The sequence below is a fragment of the Myodes glareolus genome, chromosome 9 (genome assembly GCF_982192425.1).
Source record: "Myodes glareolus chromosome 9, mMyoGla1.1, whole genome shotgun sequence".
Taxonomy (NCBI): Eukaryota; Metazoa; Chordata; class Mammalia; order Rodentia; family Cricetidae; genus Myodes; species Myodes glareolus.
In genome coordinates, this window is record NC_142034.1 from 91,637,172 (window position 1) to 91,656,896 (window position 19,725).

The window sequence follows — 19,725 nt, forward strand, 5'->3', positions numbered from 1 at the left end:
CCTAGTTCCTCCTTTGTAACAGGGGCGTGGTACTGATTCCCTGTAGGGAATGAACTGGGGTGACTGGTGTGAAGCACTCAGCCCAGCGCTGGTATCCAGTGACAGCTGTAAGTGGCAGTCGGTGAAGCTTGGAGCAAGTTCTGTTTCTGCACAATCTCTCTTTCTCACCTAAAGCAATGCCTTGGCGTTACTCTTTGATAGGGACGTGGGGGTGCTGGGGGTGCCCACAAGTACAAGCCAAGACTGCGCCGCACCCTCTGCAGCAGCTGCTGTAACACCTGGCACTCAAGGTGCTTGGTAGATTTTTGTACTATGACCCCAACCCATTCTGCCCCAATCCCTAGAGTCTGTGGATACGATGGGACAGTCCATGCCTTATATTACCCTGGATCAGCCTGGAAACCACACGAAACCTTCCAAGCAGACAGCTTTCTCTGACACAGAGTTTGGAGGGATCTTAAGTGTCAGAAAATTTCTATGTCCCATCACTAGCTAGCTCCCTATAATGAGGAATGCAGTTTCCAGACGCCGGAGGGCCCCAGCTGAGAGCCATCAAGCAGAGTGTAGGGGACTGATTCTGCCACAACGTGAGTAAGATTGGACAGGAGTTCTTCTTTGGAACCTCCAGGTAGGAGGCTGTGCCTGGTTAACACCTTGACTTTGGCCTTGTGAGGGTAAACAGGGAACCCCAGCTGAGCTTGCCAAGGCTTCTGATCCACAGAACTCTGAGGCAGTAATAGCTATTATATTGTGCTATTAAACTGTTGGTAACGTGTGACACAGGAAATAGAAAATGAACACAGTGGTTATACCAACGAGCTCCGGCTCCCACTCCAGCTGGGAGAAGCTGAGCGTCCTAGACGGCAGAATCCTCCCCAAGGTCTCACAGCTAGTCAGTGGCAATGCCCACTCTTAGTCACTCATTCTGCCCTGGGCTGCGATTCCTGTCAGTGGAGCTGTGCTGGTTGGTCTGGCATGGTTGTGCCTATGTCCGCTGAATACAAACTGGAGCTACCCAGAAGAGAGAACTCAGCTGAGTAACTGCCTACATCCAATTGGCCTGTGGCAGTGAACGTGTGTGTGAGCGGCATGTGCTTAATTGATAATTGATGTGGAGGGCGCAGCCCATTGTGGGTGGAGCCACCTCTGGGCAGGTGGTCTGGGCTGTATAAGAAAGCCAGCTGAGCAAGCCATTGGTGAGCTAGCAAGCAGCTTCCTCCACAGTCTAGCTCCGGTTCTTGTTTTATCTTCCCCTGATGACAGACTGAGACAGAAAAGTGTAACTGATGGAATAAACCCTTCCCTCCGAAAGTTGCTTTTTCATTGTGGTTTTTATCACAGCAATAGAAAAGCAAACAAGGAGAGAAACGATGCCCCACCCCCTTGTGTGAGAGAGGAATAAGCTCCTGTGCTCTTTCGGGAGCTGTTCTTCAGTGGCCAGGCTCGCCCTGTCCAAGAGTGTGCACCTTACCTGGCAGAAACGGAATGATCCTCTGCTTAGGATCCTTCTGTCCTCCTTCCATGGGGAACTTGTCCAACATCTGCATCTAAACAGGGAGGGAAGAAGAGCAAAAACCTTTCACAATATAAAATACACATTATCTGACATTCTAAAGGGATAGGTGGAATTTGTGATTAGGAGTGCAATCTGTCCAGCTTTCCAGAAACCCGAGGCAATGGGGATGAGACTGGATCTGAGCAACGGATCTGAGCATCCACAGCTCCCCAATCGTGAAAGCTCAAAGTTGCAAGAGGCCATTCTTAGTTATTTTTTTAAAGATTTATTTTAGGCTATGTGTGCATGTATATGCATCTGTGCCACATGCGTGCAGGTGCCCTCAGAGGCCAGAAATGTCAGAGCCCCTGGAGCTGGACTTACAGACAGTTGTGAGTCATCTGGTGAGGGTTTTAGGAACCAAACTTGGGTCCTCTGCAAGCATGGGCAATACATGATCTTAACCACTGAGGCATCTCTGCAGGGTACCAGTCTTGGTGTTCTGAAGGGTTTAAGCCATAGGACTTAAAATGTGAACAACAGCCTGACAACTCTGTGCCACAGACAGCAGGTCGTTCTGCATTTCGAGAAGTGACAGGTGTGTTAAAATATCCCTCACCTGGTTAAGCCTATGCTTATGACAGCATTCTATTCCTGAGCTACTCTGAAATCCCCGACCTGCTCAGCAGAGCCCAGCCTGGTGCTATGTAGCGTGCTAAGAGCCAGCCATGAAGACAAGCAGACTCTAAAAGAGCCTGGGAAACAATCTGGTGACTGTGAAGTAGTGTGTGAAATACCATAAAACAGGCAGGGAGAGAGAGGATAGAGCTGGGGGCATACCATGAAAACCTGTATCTCCATGTTTTAGTTAGGGGTTTTATTGCAGTGAACAGTCCTCCCCCTTTTCTCTGGTGATGCTAGGGACTGAACCAAGGGTCTCCCCACATGCTAAACCAGTACTCTACCACTAAGATAACCCTGAGGTTACTTGTGACAGAAGCATATCCTGATCTATCCTAATCCACAAGGAAGCCAGAGCAGATGGAAAGGGGTTTCGAGCCTGCCAAGAATGGCCGACAGGTGAGAGCGCCCCCACCTGTATGCTTCAGGAACATCATCAAGGCCAGGGGACTCTGTCACTGCAAGACTGCTGAGAAGACACAGAGAGGGCAGGGGACACCCTGGCTTCTTCTGTGCTATTTTATACAAATTCCAGAGGGCCAGCCTTGGTGTAGCTGGGCTTGCAGGGCAGTTGGGGCATGCAGGCTTCCAGGAGCCGGGGGTAGAGGATTTAACTGTGGATTTTACTTACTATTTGTGCAGTGCTAGGGATGGAGCCAAGGGCTTTGCACATGCTGGGCAAGAAATCCACCGCAGTAGTCACAGGGCTACCTCAGGTTCTGTTACTATGGCACTATTTGTGGCTGTCCATCATCAGTCCCTACTTTGTCCTGCATGGGGACAGGAATACCTGGTCCACTATTCTTCCCTGACTGCTGAGGCCACTGTGGGCCTCCTTGGAAAGATGGATTCATTTCTGAAGAGTGCATCTATACCTGCACATAGCAGGCTTTCAAGAAACCCCAGTAGAATGGATGCTAACAGTGGGGGAGACTGGCAAGTGTGGGTGGAACCCGAGAATACTCTAGAGTTTCCAAGACATTTTTATGGAGAACTGAAAACGACTCCAAAACACAAAAGTTTAATGAAAAAGAATCAATGAATTCAACAGAGAGAACTTTTTTTCTTCAGAAGATCACTTCAGAGGACAGTTAAATAACCCTAATGAACGACGGTCATATTACTAATATAAGATAATAGTGACAACGGCGACCGTGCACAAACGTTGAAGTTGACACTTACAGTTACAGTAACTCTCTGAAACAAAAGCTACAAGTCACAGATGAGGAAACCTGAGGGCAGACAGGGGAATGAATTTACCTTAAGTCACAAAGCAAAGCAGCCGCGGGGCCTGTCCAAACACCGCTGTCTAATCCCATTTTCTAATATCTTTAGTATCTTTAGCTGGTTTCAGAGTTACTTGGATATGGAAAACCAGCTTGAGACAAGGAAAGTTTAATATTCTGTGCACAGGTGAGCAGCACATTCCCATCAGTCTTAGCTGCAGGGGCTCTGAAATTGATACTGATGCTATCTATTTCTGTTTCCCTTCTCAATTTTAAGACAAAGTTGAAACACCACCAAGGAGAAGCATGTTGTCAAAACGCACAGTAACAAGGCCATTCAGTTCTCTTGGTACTTTTGATACCTTCTCTGGATCTCTACACTGGCTAGTTAAGTGTCCACACTGACTAACAAGTGTCCATACTGGCTACCGAGCATCCACATGGGCTGACGACTGTCCACACGGGCTACTGACTGTCCACACTAGCTAACAAGTGTCCACATTGGCTAACGAGTGTCCACACTGACTAGCAAGAGTACACACTGGCTAACAAGTGTTCACATGAGCTAACAACTGTCCACACTGGCTAATGAGTGTCCATACTGGCTGACAAGCGTCCACACTGGTTAACTAATGAGAGTCTACACTGGCTAATGAGCGTCCACACTGGCTAACAAGCATCCATACTGACTAACGAGAGTCCACACTGGCTAGCGAGTGCCCACACTGACTAGTGAATGGCTACACTGGCTAACAAATGTTCACACTGGCTTTTACACCATGGGTCTAACCTTAGGTAAGTCCCCTTGGAACAGACAGCTCAGGTGAAACCCTGATGTTTCCTCCGCCAGCTGCATCCAGAGAGCCTGTGTGGCCATTTGGGAAATGAGGGACATTCTGTAGGGGGTTGTAAGTAACACTGCTTTGAAACTGATTTGGGAGTAATTTAGTCGTCTGGGTGGCTGGTTCTTTTGTTTATTTATTTATGAACATGTATGTTCTGTCTGCACACATGCCTGCATGCCAGAAGAGGGTATCAAATCCCATTATAGATGGTTGTGAGCCACCATGTGTTTGCTGGGAATTGAACTCAGGATCTCTGGAAGAACAGCCAGTATTCTTAACCACTGAGACATCTCTCCAGCTCTGTCTTGTTTTTGTGTTTTAATTGTGTTACACAAACACAACATACAATACAGCTTTCAACCATATCTGCGCACACAGTTCTGTGGCCTTATGTACACTATGTGGGTGCCCATCTCCTCCCCCATCTCCACAAACCTGGATCAACCAGAGCACCAAATGGCTCTCCATCCGCCCTTCCTGGTGTCACCGCCTCCACCTTGTGACTCAGTTGGTTACTCTGGGTACCTGATACAGGTGTAGTGAAACACCTGTCCTCTTCTCTCTGGCCTTACTCAGGTCAGTGCACAGCGTTCAGGGTTCAATCATCACAGCCAGTATCAGAATTGTTTTGTTTTTTTCATTTTTATGAGACAGTGTCTGTCTGCATAACTCCAGTGACATCTGTGACCCTCCTCCAGGGGAACATACTGAGTCTGGAGGACTCAGAGTACAAAGATTGCATAACACAGTGTGAGGTGGAACCCATGTCTGGGACTTATTTGTAAAGGACTCAGGGGTGCTCAAGCTGTAGTGGGGAGTACCTGTAGTGAATCCATGAATAGGACTCTGAGGCCAAGTCTACCTTTTATCCAAAGGTGATCCTGGGTCCCAGGGAGGTGGTGGTTCGATCCTGACTGTTTGGGGCATGTGACTACCTCTCTAAATTCGAGTGTTCCCACTTGTGAAATGGCCATGGTACTGGTCTCATGCTGGCACAGGAGGATTCAGTAAGATGGCACTTAAGATGGGCACCTCACAGCTCTAGCTAAGAATAGTTGATATTAATACACCGCTCTGCTGGGTGCTGCCCTGAGCACTGTGGGCATGCCAGTTCCTCATCCCCAGGGCCTGCCTTAAATGTCTGCTTCTTCCAAGACATCCGTATCCACAACAGCTGAGGCTGAGTGACCTGTTCAAGGGTTTGGACCTCACATCAGGGGTTCCTACTCCAAGCTCAGGGCTCTATTCTGTTTCCTCCAGCCTCACATGAATAAAACACACGGCCCGATGTCAAGTCTCAGTGACAGACATGACCATAGGAGTACAGCTTTTCTAAGGCATCAGGAAGGTGAGTCCTCATTACGGGGTCATTTTTGCTGGTGACAGTGTCCTTTCCCATGAAGTAGCCTGGACCATGCTCCCTCCACCATGAGTCTTTACAGTGTTTCCTTTGCTAAAATTTTCTACCCTACCAGAGTGGACACCTGCGGTTCCAGATTCCCCAATGCCCTCGGGTAGCTGCCATCCTCCTCGATGCCCTTGGGCAGCTGGTATCCAGAAACAACGCCAAGATGTTGATCCTGTTTTTCTGTCCCTGTGCTGGTCTTGAACACCTCGTCCTATGGTCCAAGACGAGATTAAGCCACAGGGGACATTCTTTCTCCCCGCAAAGTAATGGTACGGATGCGGACACCATCTGAAGCAGTAGCTGCTGCCATGTACCTCAGCACGGGGCCAGGCACAGTAGAGAGAGACGAGTCTTTGACACTGTGGCCCTGGGCCTAGTTGTATCCAAAGCCAAAAAGTCCTTGAATTGCTCAGCTCTCTTCAGCTGACCGTCATGAGTTGAGATAACCCAACCCAGCTGGGTTCTGCTGTCTGCACCATGACAGCCTGACAAAAACTGAACCTTGGGCTGGACTCAAGCCCAGCTGTCAAATTCCAAAGTCTGGAACCTCAGGAAACTGCTATTGCGTCCTCCCTTTATCTATCTGCTGATCCCAAGCAGCCTGGGTCTGCCAGTCACCCTACCATAGTTAGCAGTTCGGGGTTTTCTTATAGTCTCCACCTCTGAGAGAGAGAGAGAAGAGGGGAAGGGAGGGGAGGGGAGGAGAGGGGAGGGGAGGGGAGAGAAAGAGCTATACCTCACATACCACAAATGACCCTTTAAAATGTACCACTCAGCAGTTTTCTGTGTATTTACACCGCAGGCAGTCATGACCACTATCCAATTCTAGAACACTTTCATTACCCCAAAAAGATACCTAACAACCAGTGTCTGCCCACTGTTCCCTTCCCTTCTGGGCACAATCACCAATTTTAACTCATAGCTGGTAGCAAAAGCAGCAGCAGAGATCAGAGTGGCTAAACGCAGGGACTTGGGTATCACACAGCCTCAAATCCGAGTACTGTTGTACTAGCTGTATGGCTGGGCAAGCGAATGAACCTCTCTGAGCCTGGGATCGTTCATCGGTGTAATCTGATAAACTGGTCGTGATGGTTAAACGAATGGACAGAGCTTTGGAAATGCTGGATTTTTACTGATACTTTCCCACGTCACTAGTGAGGAGTGAAGGGGTGGGGCCCAGGTCTTCTGAATTCTCTGATTTTTCTGTTACACCACCCCAGTTCAGCTCTTCCTCCTGTACCAAGCCTCAGCCCTTCCCGCGCTTTGTGAGCCAAGTCACTTCTAAGAAAAATAAAATAAAAAAAAATCAAGGCCACATGCCAAAAGAGACATGAAATTGTGAAATTTCTAATGTTGGGGTATCGTAGCCCCACATGGGCTGGTCTCCTTGCCTAGTTCTCGGGGACAGCTGAATTGAGTGGCCCTCCGGGATGGATATGAACACAGGGAGGTTGCTTCTAGCTTGAACCAGATCCCCTAGAATTACATGGTTTTGCTACTCTGCCACCACACCATCTGGGACTCCTTAAAACTGGATGAAGCCAGGCCTCTGGGCAGCATCACCAGGTCAGGGATGGCCACCCGAGGAAGCCAACTCTGCCCCAGCAAACCCCCAATCATTACTGCACCGAGCTGGGAAGAAAAACTGACTTTTAAGAAATCAGTGAGACCAGGGGTCTAGTATAGCACAGGATCTGAGTTGGGAAGTCCTGTAGTCGGACCCAGGAAGGGCGGTCACTGCAGGTGTCCCATCTGGGCAGAGGGACAGATGACAGTTAACGCACCGAGCCATGTCCACCTCACTTTGCTGTCCTAACAAGTACATGATGGAAACACTTTCCTTCCCGTTAAAAGTGAAGGAGGAAACAGAGGCTCGGAAAAGGGCAGAGGTAACACCAAGCTGAGACCTGAAAAGGGAAAGCTTGGGTTTGTCTTCAGCCTTGGCCAGGCTGGACTAGGGAATTCAAACAACAGTATAGCCACAACGCTTCAACGTGCCAGGATTCAGATACATTCACAGGGCTCCCTCACACCTTGGCATTCCCTGGACCAGAGTTACCTGCTCCTCTCCATAGCTGACTGTCTGGGACGGAGTCTGACCCGGGATCCTGAAGACCACCAGATCCTCTTACTGGAGTCTAGAACTAGCACCCAGGGACTCCAGGTTTCTGAGAGCAAGAAAGACAGCTGACGGAGACCAAAGGTGCTTACGTGAGGACAGATGCTGAGTCTGTCAGCCATGGGCAAGCGAAGATGCTGGTCTAGAGTGGCCAGTGGGAAAATAGAGCAGGTAGGTCAGGGGTTCTGAGGTCACAAGACAGGCCAGTGAACACTAGGCCCTACCATGGTCACAGCAGTGTTTGTTCTGGGTCCCAGGAACCCTGCTCTTTCTTGGAGGTGCCAGGCTGGTAAGAAGCCCTGAACACACGCCAAGGCAAAGCTCCCAAGGTAGATGCCACTGCCTGGAACAGCAGCTTAGCAACGGACAAAAACTCTGGGTCACCTGTATTATCACCCGTTTGTGTGAAAGGGCAGAGCAGCCCTGAGTGTTATCAGCCACACTCACATGGGCCATGGCACCTGCGCAGGGCACCGGATGGTACCAGGGATCACTGCTGCCCCATGCCTCCTCTTCCTGTGTTTTCTTCTTCCCCATCTGCTCATTCTAGATGGTGGTTTAGTTTATTTATTACAGGGCTGGGATCAAACTCCTGGCTGGTGCGTGTGAAGCACGCATTCTCTCCCACTTAGTGGCATCCCAGTCCCACAGCGAGTTTTACAGAGAGCCCCGCTGTTTGTTTACACTCAGTTCATTTGCAGCAGAGCAGCAGAGAATGACAACTGCATGCAGCCCTGCTAGATGTGGCTGCATGCTGCTCAACACAAAGCATCGCAGACAAGCTTGTGATGGCTTAAATAATTAAGTGGTTGGTATCTCACTCACTTTACACAGTGCAGCAACTCCTGACTGTGTGTCAGGAAGGCATTTATAGACTGTTTTAGCTGCACTGGGGAAAGCAGTCAGGAATCTATTGCCGTCTGCCCTCCTTTATCATAGTGGGACACAGGCTCTGGACATTCTCCAGTCCACAATGCCAGGAACAGCTTGGGTCTATGTAGTCAAGGATGCCTGCAGTTAATATTACCAGAATCAAAGATTCTCCATCCCAACCCAGACTATGCCCTTGATACCAAGGGTGGAAGAACAACCCAGGAAAGTCCATTGGTTGTCATAGTAATTGGCATAGAGTTGAGCCAATGAAACACGGAATGACTGCCAGCACATGTGAGAAATCACTGTTAATCTTTCCTACAGAGCGCAAGCCCAGAGTTGCTGGAGCCATTTGCAATCATGTGTGAGTGAGGATGAAGCCAACACCACCGAAGTGGGGACACGGACAGAGAAGTCAGGTGAGACGACAGAGTGAATGCCCTGCAGTAAGCGGAGCAGGAAGCCGGGAAGCCCTCTCCTCCCAGGGCAGTCAACCACCTGGCCGAAACACCCAAAGCAAACCAGAGCTGGTTCTGTCACTAGTAGGGCAGACACCACACATCCATCGTGGGCTGGAGGCTTGCCCTGGACCCTCAGCACACAGCAGCCAGGAACATCCCCTAGTGTCGGCGACAGACATTGTCTAAAGAACCTTGTCATCTTCTGAAGGACCCTGACTTCTCTGGCCTCCTTGGAGCTGCCTGCTTTTGGAGGCATGGAGATGAAGTTACAGGCCCCGGATTAGCATTGTGTCATGCTAGTGAAGATGGATCTGATTGAGCTGTCCTCATGTTCCCCGCTCACAGTGAGATTGGTGGTGCATGTTGTTCATTTGTTCGTTCGTTCATTCATTCATTCACATACTCACTCATGCAAACACGCAACAATCTCTAAGTAAGTGTGTGCTTTGTGCCAGACCTTGAATAAAAGCATTAAGGAAAGAAAGGATGAGGAAAATATGGTCCCTACCCATGACTGTCAATCTAGAAGAGACAGATAATCTGAGAACATCAGTATGAAGAAGCTCACAGCCACGGGTGACCGCTCCCGAAGAGCAAAGAACAAAGTCAGACACGGCTTCCAGAAGCTGGGGACCCTGGCAAGGAAGAGTCATCCAGGCCAATGGCTCAGGAAGGAGAGCACAGAGTAGCATCCCAGGTGAGAGGTGGGGCTGGGGAGACTGTGCATAAGGTGTCCAGACAGACCCAGCATCCTGGATCACCACATGGTCACTATACAAAACTTGGTTCAACATGGCTCTAGAGCCACGTGTGACCTCCAGACTGGTCCCCTTCAGGGGCAGTCAACAAGTACCTCTTATTTAGTTAAATGTGTCAAAACATAAGGTCATCAAAAACCTTATTTAGGCTCCAAGTAATGGATGTCAATTTAGAGTCAAGACCACGAAAAGACAAGGCTCTAAAGTCACAGCCTAGGGAAAGCCCACTCGCCTTCTCCCCATCACAAATGCCTACCTGGAGGTCAAAGAACTTGCTGTAGCGCCGGTAGATGGCCTCTGTGGCACCACTGGACCACGTGACTCGGATGATGTAGACCTGCAGGGAGGGACAGAGGAGATAAGTCTTAATCACAGGGGGGTGACAGGGTTGGAAAGCATCCTCTTCCGGTCCAGGTACTGAGAATTTCATCCCCATGGAGTGGTGTCGGCAGGTGCACCTTTGAGAGGTCTCCAATGGGCTAGAGGCATTAGCTCAGGGGTGGGTTCATGATGCCCAGTGGGTTTCTTAGAAAACTGAGTTTAGTCCACCTGTCCCCCTCCTGATCTTTCATCCATCTTCTACTATGACTGGCATCATAAAGGTACCGTCAGATGCCCGTCGCTTGACTGTAGACTTCCCAGTTTCCAAGGAATAAATGTCCATTCTTTACCAATTACCCACCAATTACCCAGTGCCATTCTATTACAGTAACACAAAGCAGGCTAAGAAAATTCTCCATCCCTGAGAGGCGCTTGAGGCAGGAAAAACCCAGAAAAACTCAGCTTGGCCAAGGACCAGTCAGTCCCTGTTGTCTTGGAGCCTTAGCGCCCTCCTTAACAGAAGGGAAATGATAGCCCCTGCCTGCAGATTTGTCAGGGATGGGACAAGGTCAGCGTAGGGCAGCTGCACTCCCCGCACTGTAAGGGTGTCTGGCTCTCCCCATGTGGTTCTTCTGTTGGAGTAATTCTTAAAACCACATTTATCAAGAGAGGTCGGGGCACTTGCATCCTCAACCTCTTCTATTGCCTGAATACTGAGCCACACTGATGTTCCCACCAGTGAGGACTCAGGCCAACTCAGATGTCCCTTGAGTCTCAGCTTCTCCATCTGGGAAGTGGGCTAACAGCACCTGCCTCCTCTGTTTCCCAAGTTATATGAAGGTCTAGCAAAATAAAGGTCATGTGTCTGTCATCTTAGCAACCAGAGGACACGTCTCTGACACGTCTCTGCTCTGTGTGTACTGATCACATGTAACAGTACACACAGGAGACAATACACTGATAACAAACTTGGGAAAATTGAGGTGTCTGCTGGTAGGTAGGCAGGCCTATACCTCAGTGGGGACAGTGTGGGTCCCTGTTGGCTCTGGCCAGCAGTGTGACCAAGGCATGTTAGCTTTTCTCCAGGGAGCCTCCTTCTCCATCTTGTTCAGTCCCTTAAAAGCAGAGAGGCGACTATCCACGGTGATGTGAAGAGGTGAACATGTGACCTGAGCTAGACCAATCAGGGTCAATAAGCCTCAGGCCTGGGACTTCGGTACTAACTCTTGAGAAAGACCAGTGCTCCTCCTCCAAGGCTGCACCATCTTACCATGTCTGCGGTGAGGTCAGCCCCACAATGAAACGACCTAAGGAAACTCAGAGGATGCGATCTGACCGAATCTAGTTCAGCCTGAAGCTAAGTCTACAGACACCTGTTTCCCGAGCCAATAATTATCATTTGGTCCACAGAGAGCTATGTGTAATTATAATAAGTCTGTATAATTACAGTAAAAATAGCTCATCATTTTCACTTGTACATATTTATGAGGTGTATTATGATCATCTGATACACATACCACACGTAGAGATCAAATCCAAGCGTGTGCGATATATGATTGACGTATATGATAGACATATATTAACCATATTTACATGTGCATATGCACACATATGTACATACACATACTGGTACTGGGGATGGAAACTGAAGAAGTTAAAGCTGAAAGAAACAGCAGAACTCAGCTAAGCTAAAGACTTTATCTTCTAGTTGGGTAAACTGAGGCCTAGAAAGCGAAAACAGTATCAAAGGTCCCCATCCCTGGAGATGTCCAAGCCAAGTTTGGCTAGCTGGCTGCAAAGGACATTAACATTAAAGAATAAAAGAAAAATAAAAAACATTAAGAAAGACCGCTGAATATTTTGTTTTTCTTAAAATCGACAGAAAGCACTTTCCCACATACGGAAAGCCTCCTCACGCATGAGTCCATCCTGGACTCCTCTTCCCAGTCTCTGAAGTTCTCGGACGGCGGCAGGCCCACTGCTTTGCAGGAACGAAGCCCTGAACAAATCCCACGCAGTGCTTCTAGGCACAAAGCAGACTCTGTCATGAGGTTTGTCCTAGGTCAGCCCTGCGAGCTCAGGGCTGGAGGATGGCACACACCTGCTCTGCTGCTATGGGACACTCACAAGGTACTGGCCTCCCGGCTGTGGTGCCTCCACTCTGGAATGGAGACAACAGACTCCCTGAGAATCAAGCACAATAATGAACAGCTATGAATGAGCCTTTGTCTGGCGCCTGATACACATTAGGAGTGCTCACTGGATTCTCCCACGCTGTGGTCAACCCCTGCTCCCAGCTGGTTCCCTTCCCCCCGCTTTTTGGCTTTAGTACCAGTTTCTCTTGGAGAATTATCTCCTTTCTCACTGTTTTGCCATTGGGAGGCCTGTTTCCCATGCCTGGTCCCAGCCACAAAAGGGGACCTGCACCTGACCCAAGCCAGGCTAACAGAATTCAGGATCTCTACTGGCATTATAACATACTTCCCCCTGAAAAGGTCTGATGGGAGATCACCGTGCAAGGAATGATCCCATGACAAGCATTTCCTTGCACAGAAGAAAGCCGAGTGAAGAAACGACAGCTATATGGGATGCCTTTTTAAAAGCCTCAGAACTCACGAACAGAAAAATAACTAACTCAGTTACAAGAGGCATAGAACAGACTTGGTCGGACTAGTCACTGGAGTGGATAGACGGATGGCAGAAGGCCGGTGAGAGGATGACAATGCCACCAGCCATTGGAGAAAAGTAGACTACACAGGGATGAGAAACCACACCATCGCTTGGTGAGTGCCCTCACTAGGACCATGGTCACCAGCCTGTGGTGCAACCATCAGTAGGTGGAGCCCAGAAGGAGGAAGCTAGGTCACTGGGGGTTTGCCCTTAAAGCACAATGCTAGAAACCCTGCCTCTTCCTGTCTTTCTCTTCACAGCCAATGTGCTTCACCACACACTCCCACCATGATAAATGTTGTCCTCACAAATTCCTGGAAATCCGAGCCGAAGTAAACTTTCCCTTCTTAGAACTTGTGATCCCAGGCATTTTGTCATAGCAACATAGCACAATTGTGAATCTGTTAGCAGGGATAAGATGAAAAACACCAACAAGGCTGGGCATGACAGTACGGCCTGCAACCCGGCGCTTGGAAGCTGAAGCACAAAGATTAGAGGTTCAAGGCCAGCCTGGGCTACACAGTGACACCCTGTCCTGACTGTCACCATGTTAGTTTTCCAGTCACTGTGATAGATGGCCTCACATAAACAACATTGAAGGAGAGCGCAGACTCATGGTTTCAGAGGTGTCAGCCTTTCATGGAGGGAGGACATGCGCATTGGAGCAGCACATACTGTGGTAGCCAGAAGTAAGGAAGAGGAACACTAGAAAGGGTTCACAGTGAGATGCAGCCTTTGAGGCACACAGATGACAGCCTACCTCTGACTAGGCTGGCCTCTCAGCAATGCCACAGCACTATAAATCCATGAGAGGATACAATGCACCCATTGGCCGGAGTCCTCTCTGGAAACAGCACCCCAGACACCCTTCTGGCAAGACAAGGGATTTATGCAACTAACAGAACTATAGGGTTAGATAAAGTTCTTACACTGAAGCCAGTCACCTCGGCCTCAGGGCACTCACAGTTGGCCTCTGTGCCTGAGGTTTTACATGCGAGGTAGGAATGGTAGATGGTACTGACTTGTACTGAACATACACAGCGTGTTCCTTTCAGTCCTTATTCCCACCAGTATAACCTAACGTTGTTCACACGGCATCTCCTTTGGTACCAGGTATCAGCATCGTGAGTGACCCAGAGATACAGAAAGCACATGGGAGGATGTGCGTGGGTTACATGCAAATGTTGTGCAATTTCACATAAGCATCTGCAGGTTTTGAGGCCCATGGGAGAAGAGGGGCTGGAACCAAGCCCTCGTGGGTACCCAGGGATAGCTGCACATAATTATATGCATGTATGCATCACATATGCACAAATTCATACATGTGACACCACACACACATGCCACATCACACATACACAAATGCATAGCTGCTTCTTGCCACCCGAGGAGGCTCTGTTCCACAGTGCTGCCAGGAACAGTGGCTCGGTCAATATTTAAGCATTACTTCTTGGGGAAACACCGTCGTGGTCCTTCAAGTTTTCAGGCATTTTCAACATCAGATCAATATATAACTTCATCATCTATGTTTAAGGACACCTTATTAATATATATGGTTAATTCATTCACACTGAACTCAATGGCCAGCAGCTCCATCACTAAACCCTGAATGAAGCTTTTCTAACTCACATGAGGCCCAGTGGGCCTTTCTAACTCAGGGTCCCAAGCTATACCTCAGCCCAGGTTTGTGACCGTTTAAAATATTGAAATTACCAACAAAAAAGCACACAAATGTAAAAAGCAGGGAAAAAAATTATCAGGACACAAGAGCAAACACAAGAGAGCCAAATGCCATCCTGTTCAACCTCAGCTGAGAACGTCATCGATGTGAATTTTCGCACTTGGTGCAAGTCCATGCCTGTAAACATCCCCAAAAGCCATTAGTGTAGGACTGGAACACAATAATGTCATCAAGTATACAAAGTCATAAATGTAAATAATGCGGACAGAACTCCACATAGAATATGTGTGTGTGTGTGTGTGTGTTTCTGTAGACACACATCCCAGTGGTGACTCTGGGCTAGGAGCATGGAGAATATTTTTAAATTCTGGTCTTGATGCTTTCTCATAATAGCAGATGTTTTGATCCTGTACCAATGCTCTTTGATTTATGATGGGCTGTATCTTTTTAAAAATTAATTTATTTATGATAGGCTATATATTTTAAATTTTTTTATGAGCATTAATGTTTTGTTCTGTCTGTCTAAGGGTATCGGGTCCCCTGGAACTGGAGTTACAGGCAGTTGTGAGTTGCCCTTCCATGTAGGTGCTGGGAATTGAACCTGAGTCCTCTGGAAGAACAGTCGGTGTTCATAATGGCTGAGCCATCTCTCCAGTGATGGGCTGTATTTGATAAGCCCCTAAGTTAACACCTTAACACCTAAGTTAACCTTAAGTTAACACCTTAAGCGGAAAAGGAACTGACTCCACCTGATCTCTCCCACACTCCCACTTGGCCACACAGCTGTGTGGTGCCAGCTGCTCTCCTCAGACGTGCGACTGGCCAGTAGCTGTGGCTTCTTAACACTACAGCGTCACAAGAGTATCGGACCAAACAGCACCGGCTGGAGAAAAGAGCCAAACTCAAAACCAAAGTACACTTTAAAGTCACAAGTTAAACAGCTACAAGTCAGAGGCCATCTATATTGCCTACTAGGAAGAACAAAAGACATACCTCTGTTCTGAACCCTGGGCTAGCATCTTCTTGCTCGGTCCCCAAGGCCACTGTGTACAAGTGTGGCCAGTGCCACAGGGATGCCAAGTGCAGAGTGGCAGGGTCTAGCACTGACCTCAGCTAGATTCGGCTGGGCAATCTGCACCCAGAACTTACTGTGTGAGGTAGAGTATGACATCTGTCTCTGGGAACCTTTGTGTTCTCTGCAAAACGGGCCAAGGATGCTGGCCATTCTCACCTCCCGAGCTGATGGAAAGTTCCAGAAAGGGAACTTAGGCTAAATAAAATCTCAGCTTGGGGATGGGACCTGCAGGAAATGTTCTCTAAATATTGTTCAATCCTTCACCCTTACCACCCTTGGCAAGTCTACACCTGGGCCATGAGCCCCAAGTCCTTACAGAGCCCCCAAAGAGCATGTAGGAACCCAGGCCCATTTCCAACGTCAATACCCAAAGGGTTGGCTTTTCCAAGAATAATGTCTGAAGCCAAAATCTAGTGTAAAGTCCCTTGGGAAATCAGAGCTGGCTCTGGCAAGAGTAGGTGGTAGGACAGAGATAGCCAAGCCCTCTCCTGTGGGAGGGACCTGAGTCCTGGGACAATGGACATGCCTGTTCACTCACTAACTTGCGGTCCAGCACCTGGAAAGGCCCCAGAACATGGACAGGCCATTCCCAGGGCAGTCTGACGGCCTGCAGCTGGTGCTCGGCGCACACAGAGCTATGATCTCAAAGGGTTTCGTCATATGAATTGCAAACACGTTGAGAGTTGTTCCAGGAGGTTGTGGGGCATCCTCCAATCTTATTCTGATCTGTAGATCTATTGCTGGAGTTTGCAGGGGGTTCTTGGCTTGGTTCCAACTCCAAGCTTAACGCAGCAATTGGGTGGGGCCATGATGCTGGCCATAGGACGGTGGTCACACTGAGGGCTGTAGGGACCAGAGGCTGAGGCTTATTTACCTTCCTCACACTCTTCCCCATGTTCTGGTCTCCCACCATGAAGGACCAACAATCTCAGAGCAAGCTAAACTGGCCAGGGGGAATTTAACACCAGAGTTTCTTGGTCCTATTTCTAGCAAGAGTTACTGGCTTTCCATTTATGGTAGATGGCTACAGCTTCCCTCTAAAAGTAACGGAACTGTCTCTGTGAGTGCGTGTGAGGAGCCAGGCTGTGCTGGGAATATATAGTAAGGCAGTCTGTGGGTAGAGACAAGCTCTGACGGGTGTGGAGAGCTGCGAATAGGCTGGTCCTGAGTTCACCGACTTCCCTGCCATTCTCTCTGCATCTGGAGCTTGGTCGTTCACAGCCCAGTGGATGGCATTTCTAAAGTAGAAGCACTTCCCTACCTCTTCTGGGCCCGTGGGTGGTCTGCAGTGACCTGGGGGTGACTGAAAAAAAAATTCTAAAGAAAAGGCCCAAGTGGGACTAAGGCCGTTTCCCTGCAGGGGGGTTGAGAAAGACACGTCAGCCGGATGGTGCTGTTATTCATTAGCAATGTCTGCCATGGGGGCAGGCTACAATCCAGGCTGCATGGAGAGATCCGCCCCTCATACTACTGCGGATGAAGTTCCACAGGGCTACACTTCAGCTGTGGAGCAGGCTCCTCCTACTTCCATGGAAGGGAATTTTCTTCGACATTCTCTGAGATAACCTTTGGGCTCTCCACACAATAGCTTGTTCAGAGAAGTGTCAATGTGAAGAACTCTCAGGCTGGCTGTCAAATTGGCCTACAAGAAGCCCTGGGATCCAGCAGAGGCCAAGTGGGTGGGCCTCTGAACTGCCTACCCTGGTTTCCAAGCCACATGCCGCTTTTAGTTCTTCTATATGTGGGAGAGGGTGTAACCAGCATTCTGCAGACCAAACCATTCCCTGGAGCCTGCAGACAGGGCCCCAGCTCTTGGCAGACTGCAGGGGCTTCCAAGACTTTAACAGAGGAAAACCCTGCTTTAGGACAACTTTTATTTTATAGTTAGGGAAAGTTGGAGGGAGTTGCCCAGGGCCACGTAGTCTATGGGGAGTAAGGTTGGAACCAGAAGCCGGGGCTCCCTTGGGCAGGCATTAGGACAGAGGTCTTCCCTTTAGAATGTTGCTCTTGATCCCTGGTGGGGGGGTTGGGAGGGCATGCAGAGAACACAAGAGCATCATTGAGAGGCTATGGCTTCTGTTCACAGGCCATGGCTAGTCCAGTGAGCCATCACACCAGAGTGACTAACGCAGCCCTACTCTGGCCCCAAAGTGACTCTGTTAAGCGATTCCAGGCTGAGGAAGGCAGCCAGGGAAGGGACAGTGCTCCAGTCAGATGCAGGAGGGAGTCCGGGTTTCTACTGCATGGTGGGATGACTACGATGTCATTATGGATTTTGAAACAACGAGAAGAAAGGTTCTGGGTAGAGATAGAAAAAATAACCATTTAAGGCAACAGACACATCAATGGCCAATGTGATCAGAAGACAATGTGCCCAAGTACCTGAACATCACACTGGGCTCCAGAAATTATCAACAAAAAGCAGTTTAAAGTGAGTCAGATAAACCTATTTCCTGTTACGGAGCATCTAGGGATATGTTTAAGGCGTCCACAGACCTCAGGCATCAAAAATCATCTCTAGCTAGGCATGGGGGTGCACGCCTTTAACCCCAGCACTTGGGAGGTAGAGATAGGTGAATCTCTCTGAGTTCAAGGCCAGCCTGATCTACAGAGTGAGTTCTAAGACAGCCAGGGTTATACATAGGTATCATGTCTCAAAACCAGCAAAAGTCATCTCTAAAATGTAGGTGGGTTCCCCTTGAAGCTCCCACCCCAGCTGTGTTTCCAAGCTGAGAGAGCCAGCAAGGAGCCAGACTGCGATCCTGCCTCTGGCAGTGTGCCACCCTGGCCACGAGGCCCAACGTGGAGAGCAGAGCCAGGGGTGAGGGTGAGGGGTCTGAAAGAGACGGGGTGGGAGAGAGAAGAAACAGGGAGGGGAGAGGAGAGGTAAAGGAGAGGGAAAGGAGAAAGAAAATGGGGCTGGGGGAAGCACGGTAGAGGACCACGGGCGCAGGGGAGTAAGGCAGCTGCAGCTGGCCTCATCTGGGCCTGAACTAATAGGAAACACGATTCCACAGCTCCTCCTGGAGACCCTGGGTTCCCTTTGGCTGCGACCTGCCAACTCTCCAGCTGTCGGCCCAACATCTGGTCTATGTAGGTCAGCGCCTCCAGCCTCTTTCTGAAACTGCAACACGCTGCAGTTTGTTTGATTTCCCCACACCCCACGGCAGCCCTGCCACAGGAAGTGCTGAAAAATGTGGATTTCTCTTAAATAAAAACATATTCAATTCATTCCTGGATAGGAATGCTGCCAAGCTTCATGATATTACGGAGGGACACTGGGTGCTAGTGGGCAGTGCTGGGTGCTAACAGAGAACACTGGGTGCTAGGAGGGAACACTGAGTGCTAAGAGAAGGTACTGGGTGCTAGGAGGGAACACTGGGTGCTAGGAAGGAATGCTGGGTGCTCAGAGGGAAAGCTGGGTACTCACTCAGTGGACGTACTAGGACTACAGAGGTGGGCAAGCCAAGGCGCAGGCAGGACTGGCAGCTCTGGCCCTGGATCTGGGCCTGTTTACTGTCATGTACCACCAGGCCCAGCTCTCACAGATCACCTGCCAGAAAGGTGGGGTCACCCTGGGGTGAGACAGTGCAGGAGGAAACTATACATACTTGAGATCAACCAGTGGGAGGACAGGTTACCTTCACCCCAACCCGTGTGCCTCTCAAGTCCCTACTCCCTGTTCTCCAGGCCCAGGCCAGAGCTTTCCTGTCCCCAAGTCAGGAATCACTACACTCAGTGGCACCCCGCAGCAAGAGACAGAGACACCGGAGATGGCAGGCTGCCAATGTCTCTCCCTCCCTCTCTCTCTTTTCCATTTTTTTTCCAATTAGATGAATGGCTGGAATGGGGCCCAGACACAAGAGTCCGCAGTGCCCTGCACCAGTTAGGACGCACCAGAGTTAGGGCTGGGTCCTGACTGTCTCTGTCGGCTCTGCATACCGCAAGGCAGAGGCTGGTGGCTGAGGGCTGTGGTTATACCTGAATGCAGGTGTGCGGCCAGGAGGCAGGCAGGAGGTGGAGGTGACTCTAAAGGGACAGTTGGGCCCTTTGTCCAACGTGCTACTCAGCTTCAACCATTCACAAGGCAGATACACACAGACCTGCTCTGA

General features: G+C 49.4%; 1 protein-coding gene across 1 annotated transcript in view; it reads right to left on the minus strand.

Annotated features, from left to right (window-relative positions):
- Nucleotides 1-19,725, minus strand: part of Sh3pxd2b (SH3 and PX domains 2B) — an 83,235-nt gene that overhangs the window by 45,331 nt on the left and 18,179 nt on the right. The window contains exons 2-3 of the mRNA XM_087910716.1: nt 10,123-10,203; nt 1,472-1,547 (exon numbers count right to left, since the gene is read on the minus strand). Of these exons, the coding sequence (XP_087766842.1) occupies nt 1,472-1,547; nt 10,123-10,203 (157 nt within the window). The remainder of the gene's footprint in view (nt 1-1,471; nt 1,548-10,122; nt 10,204-19,725) is intronic.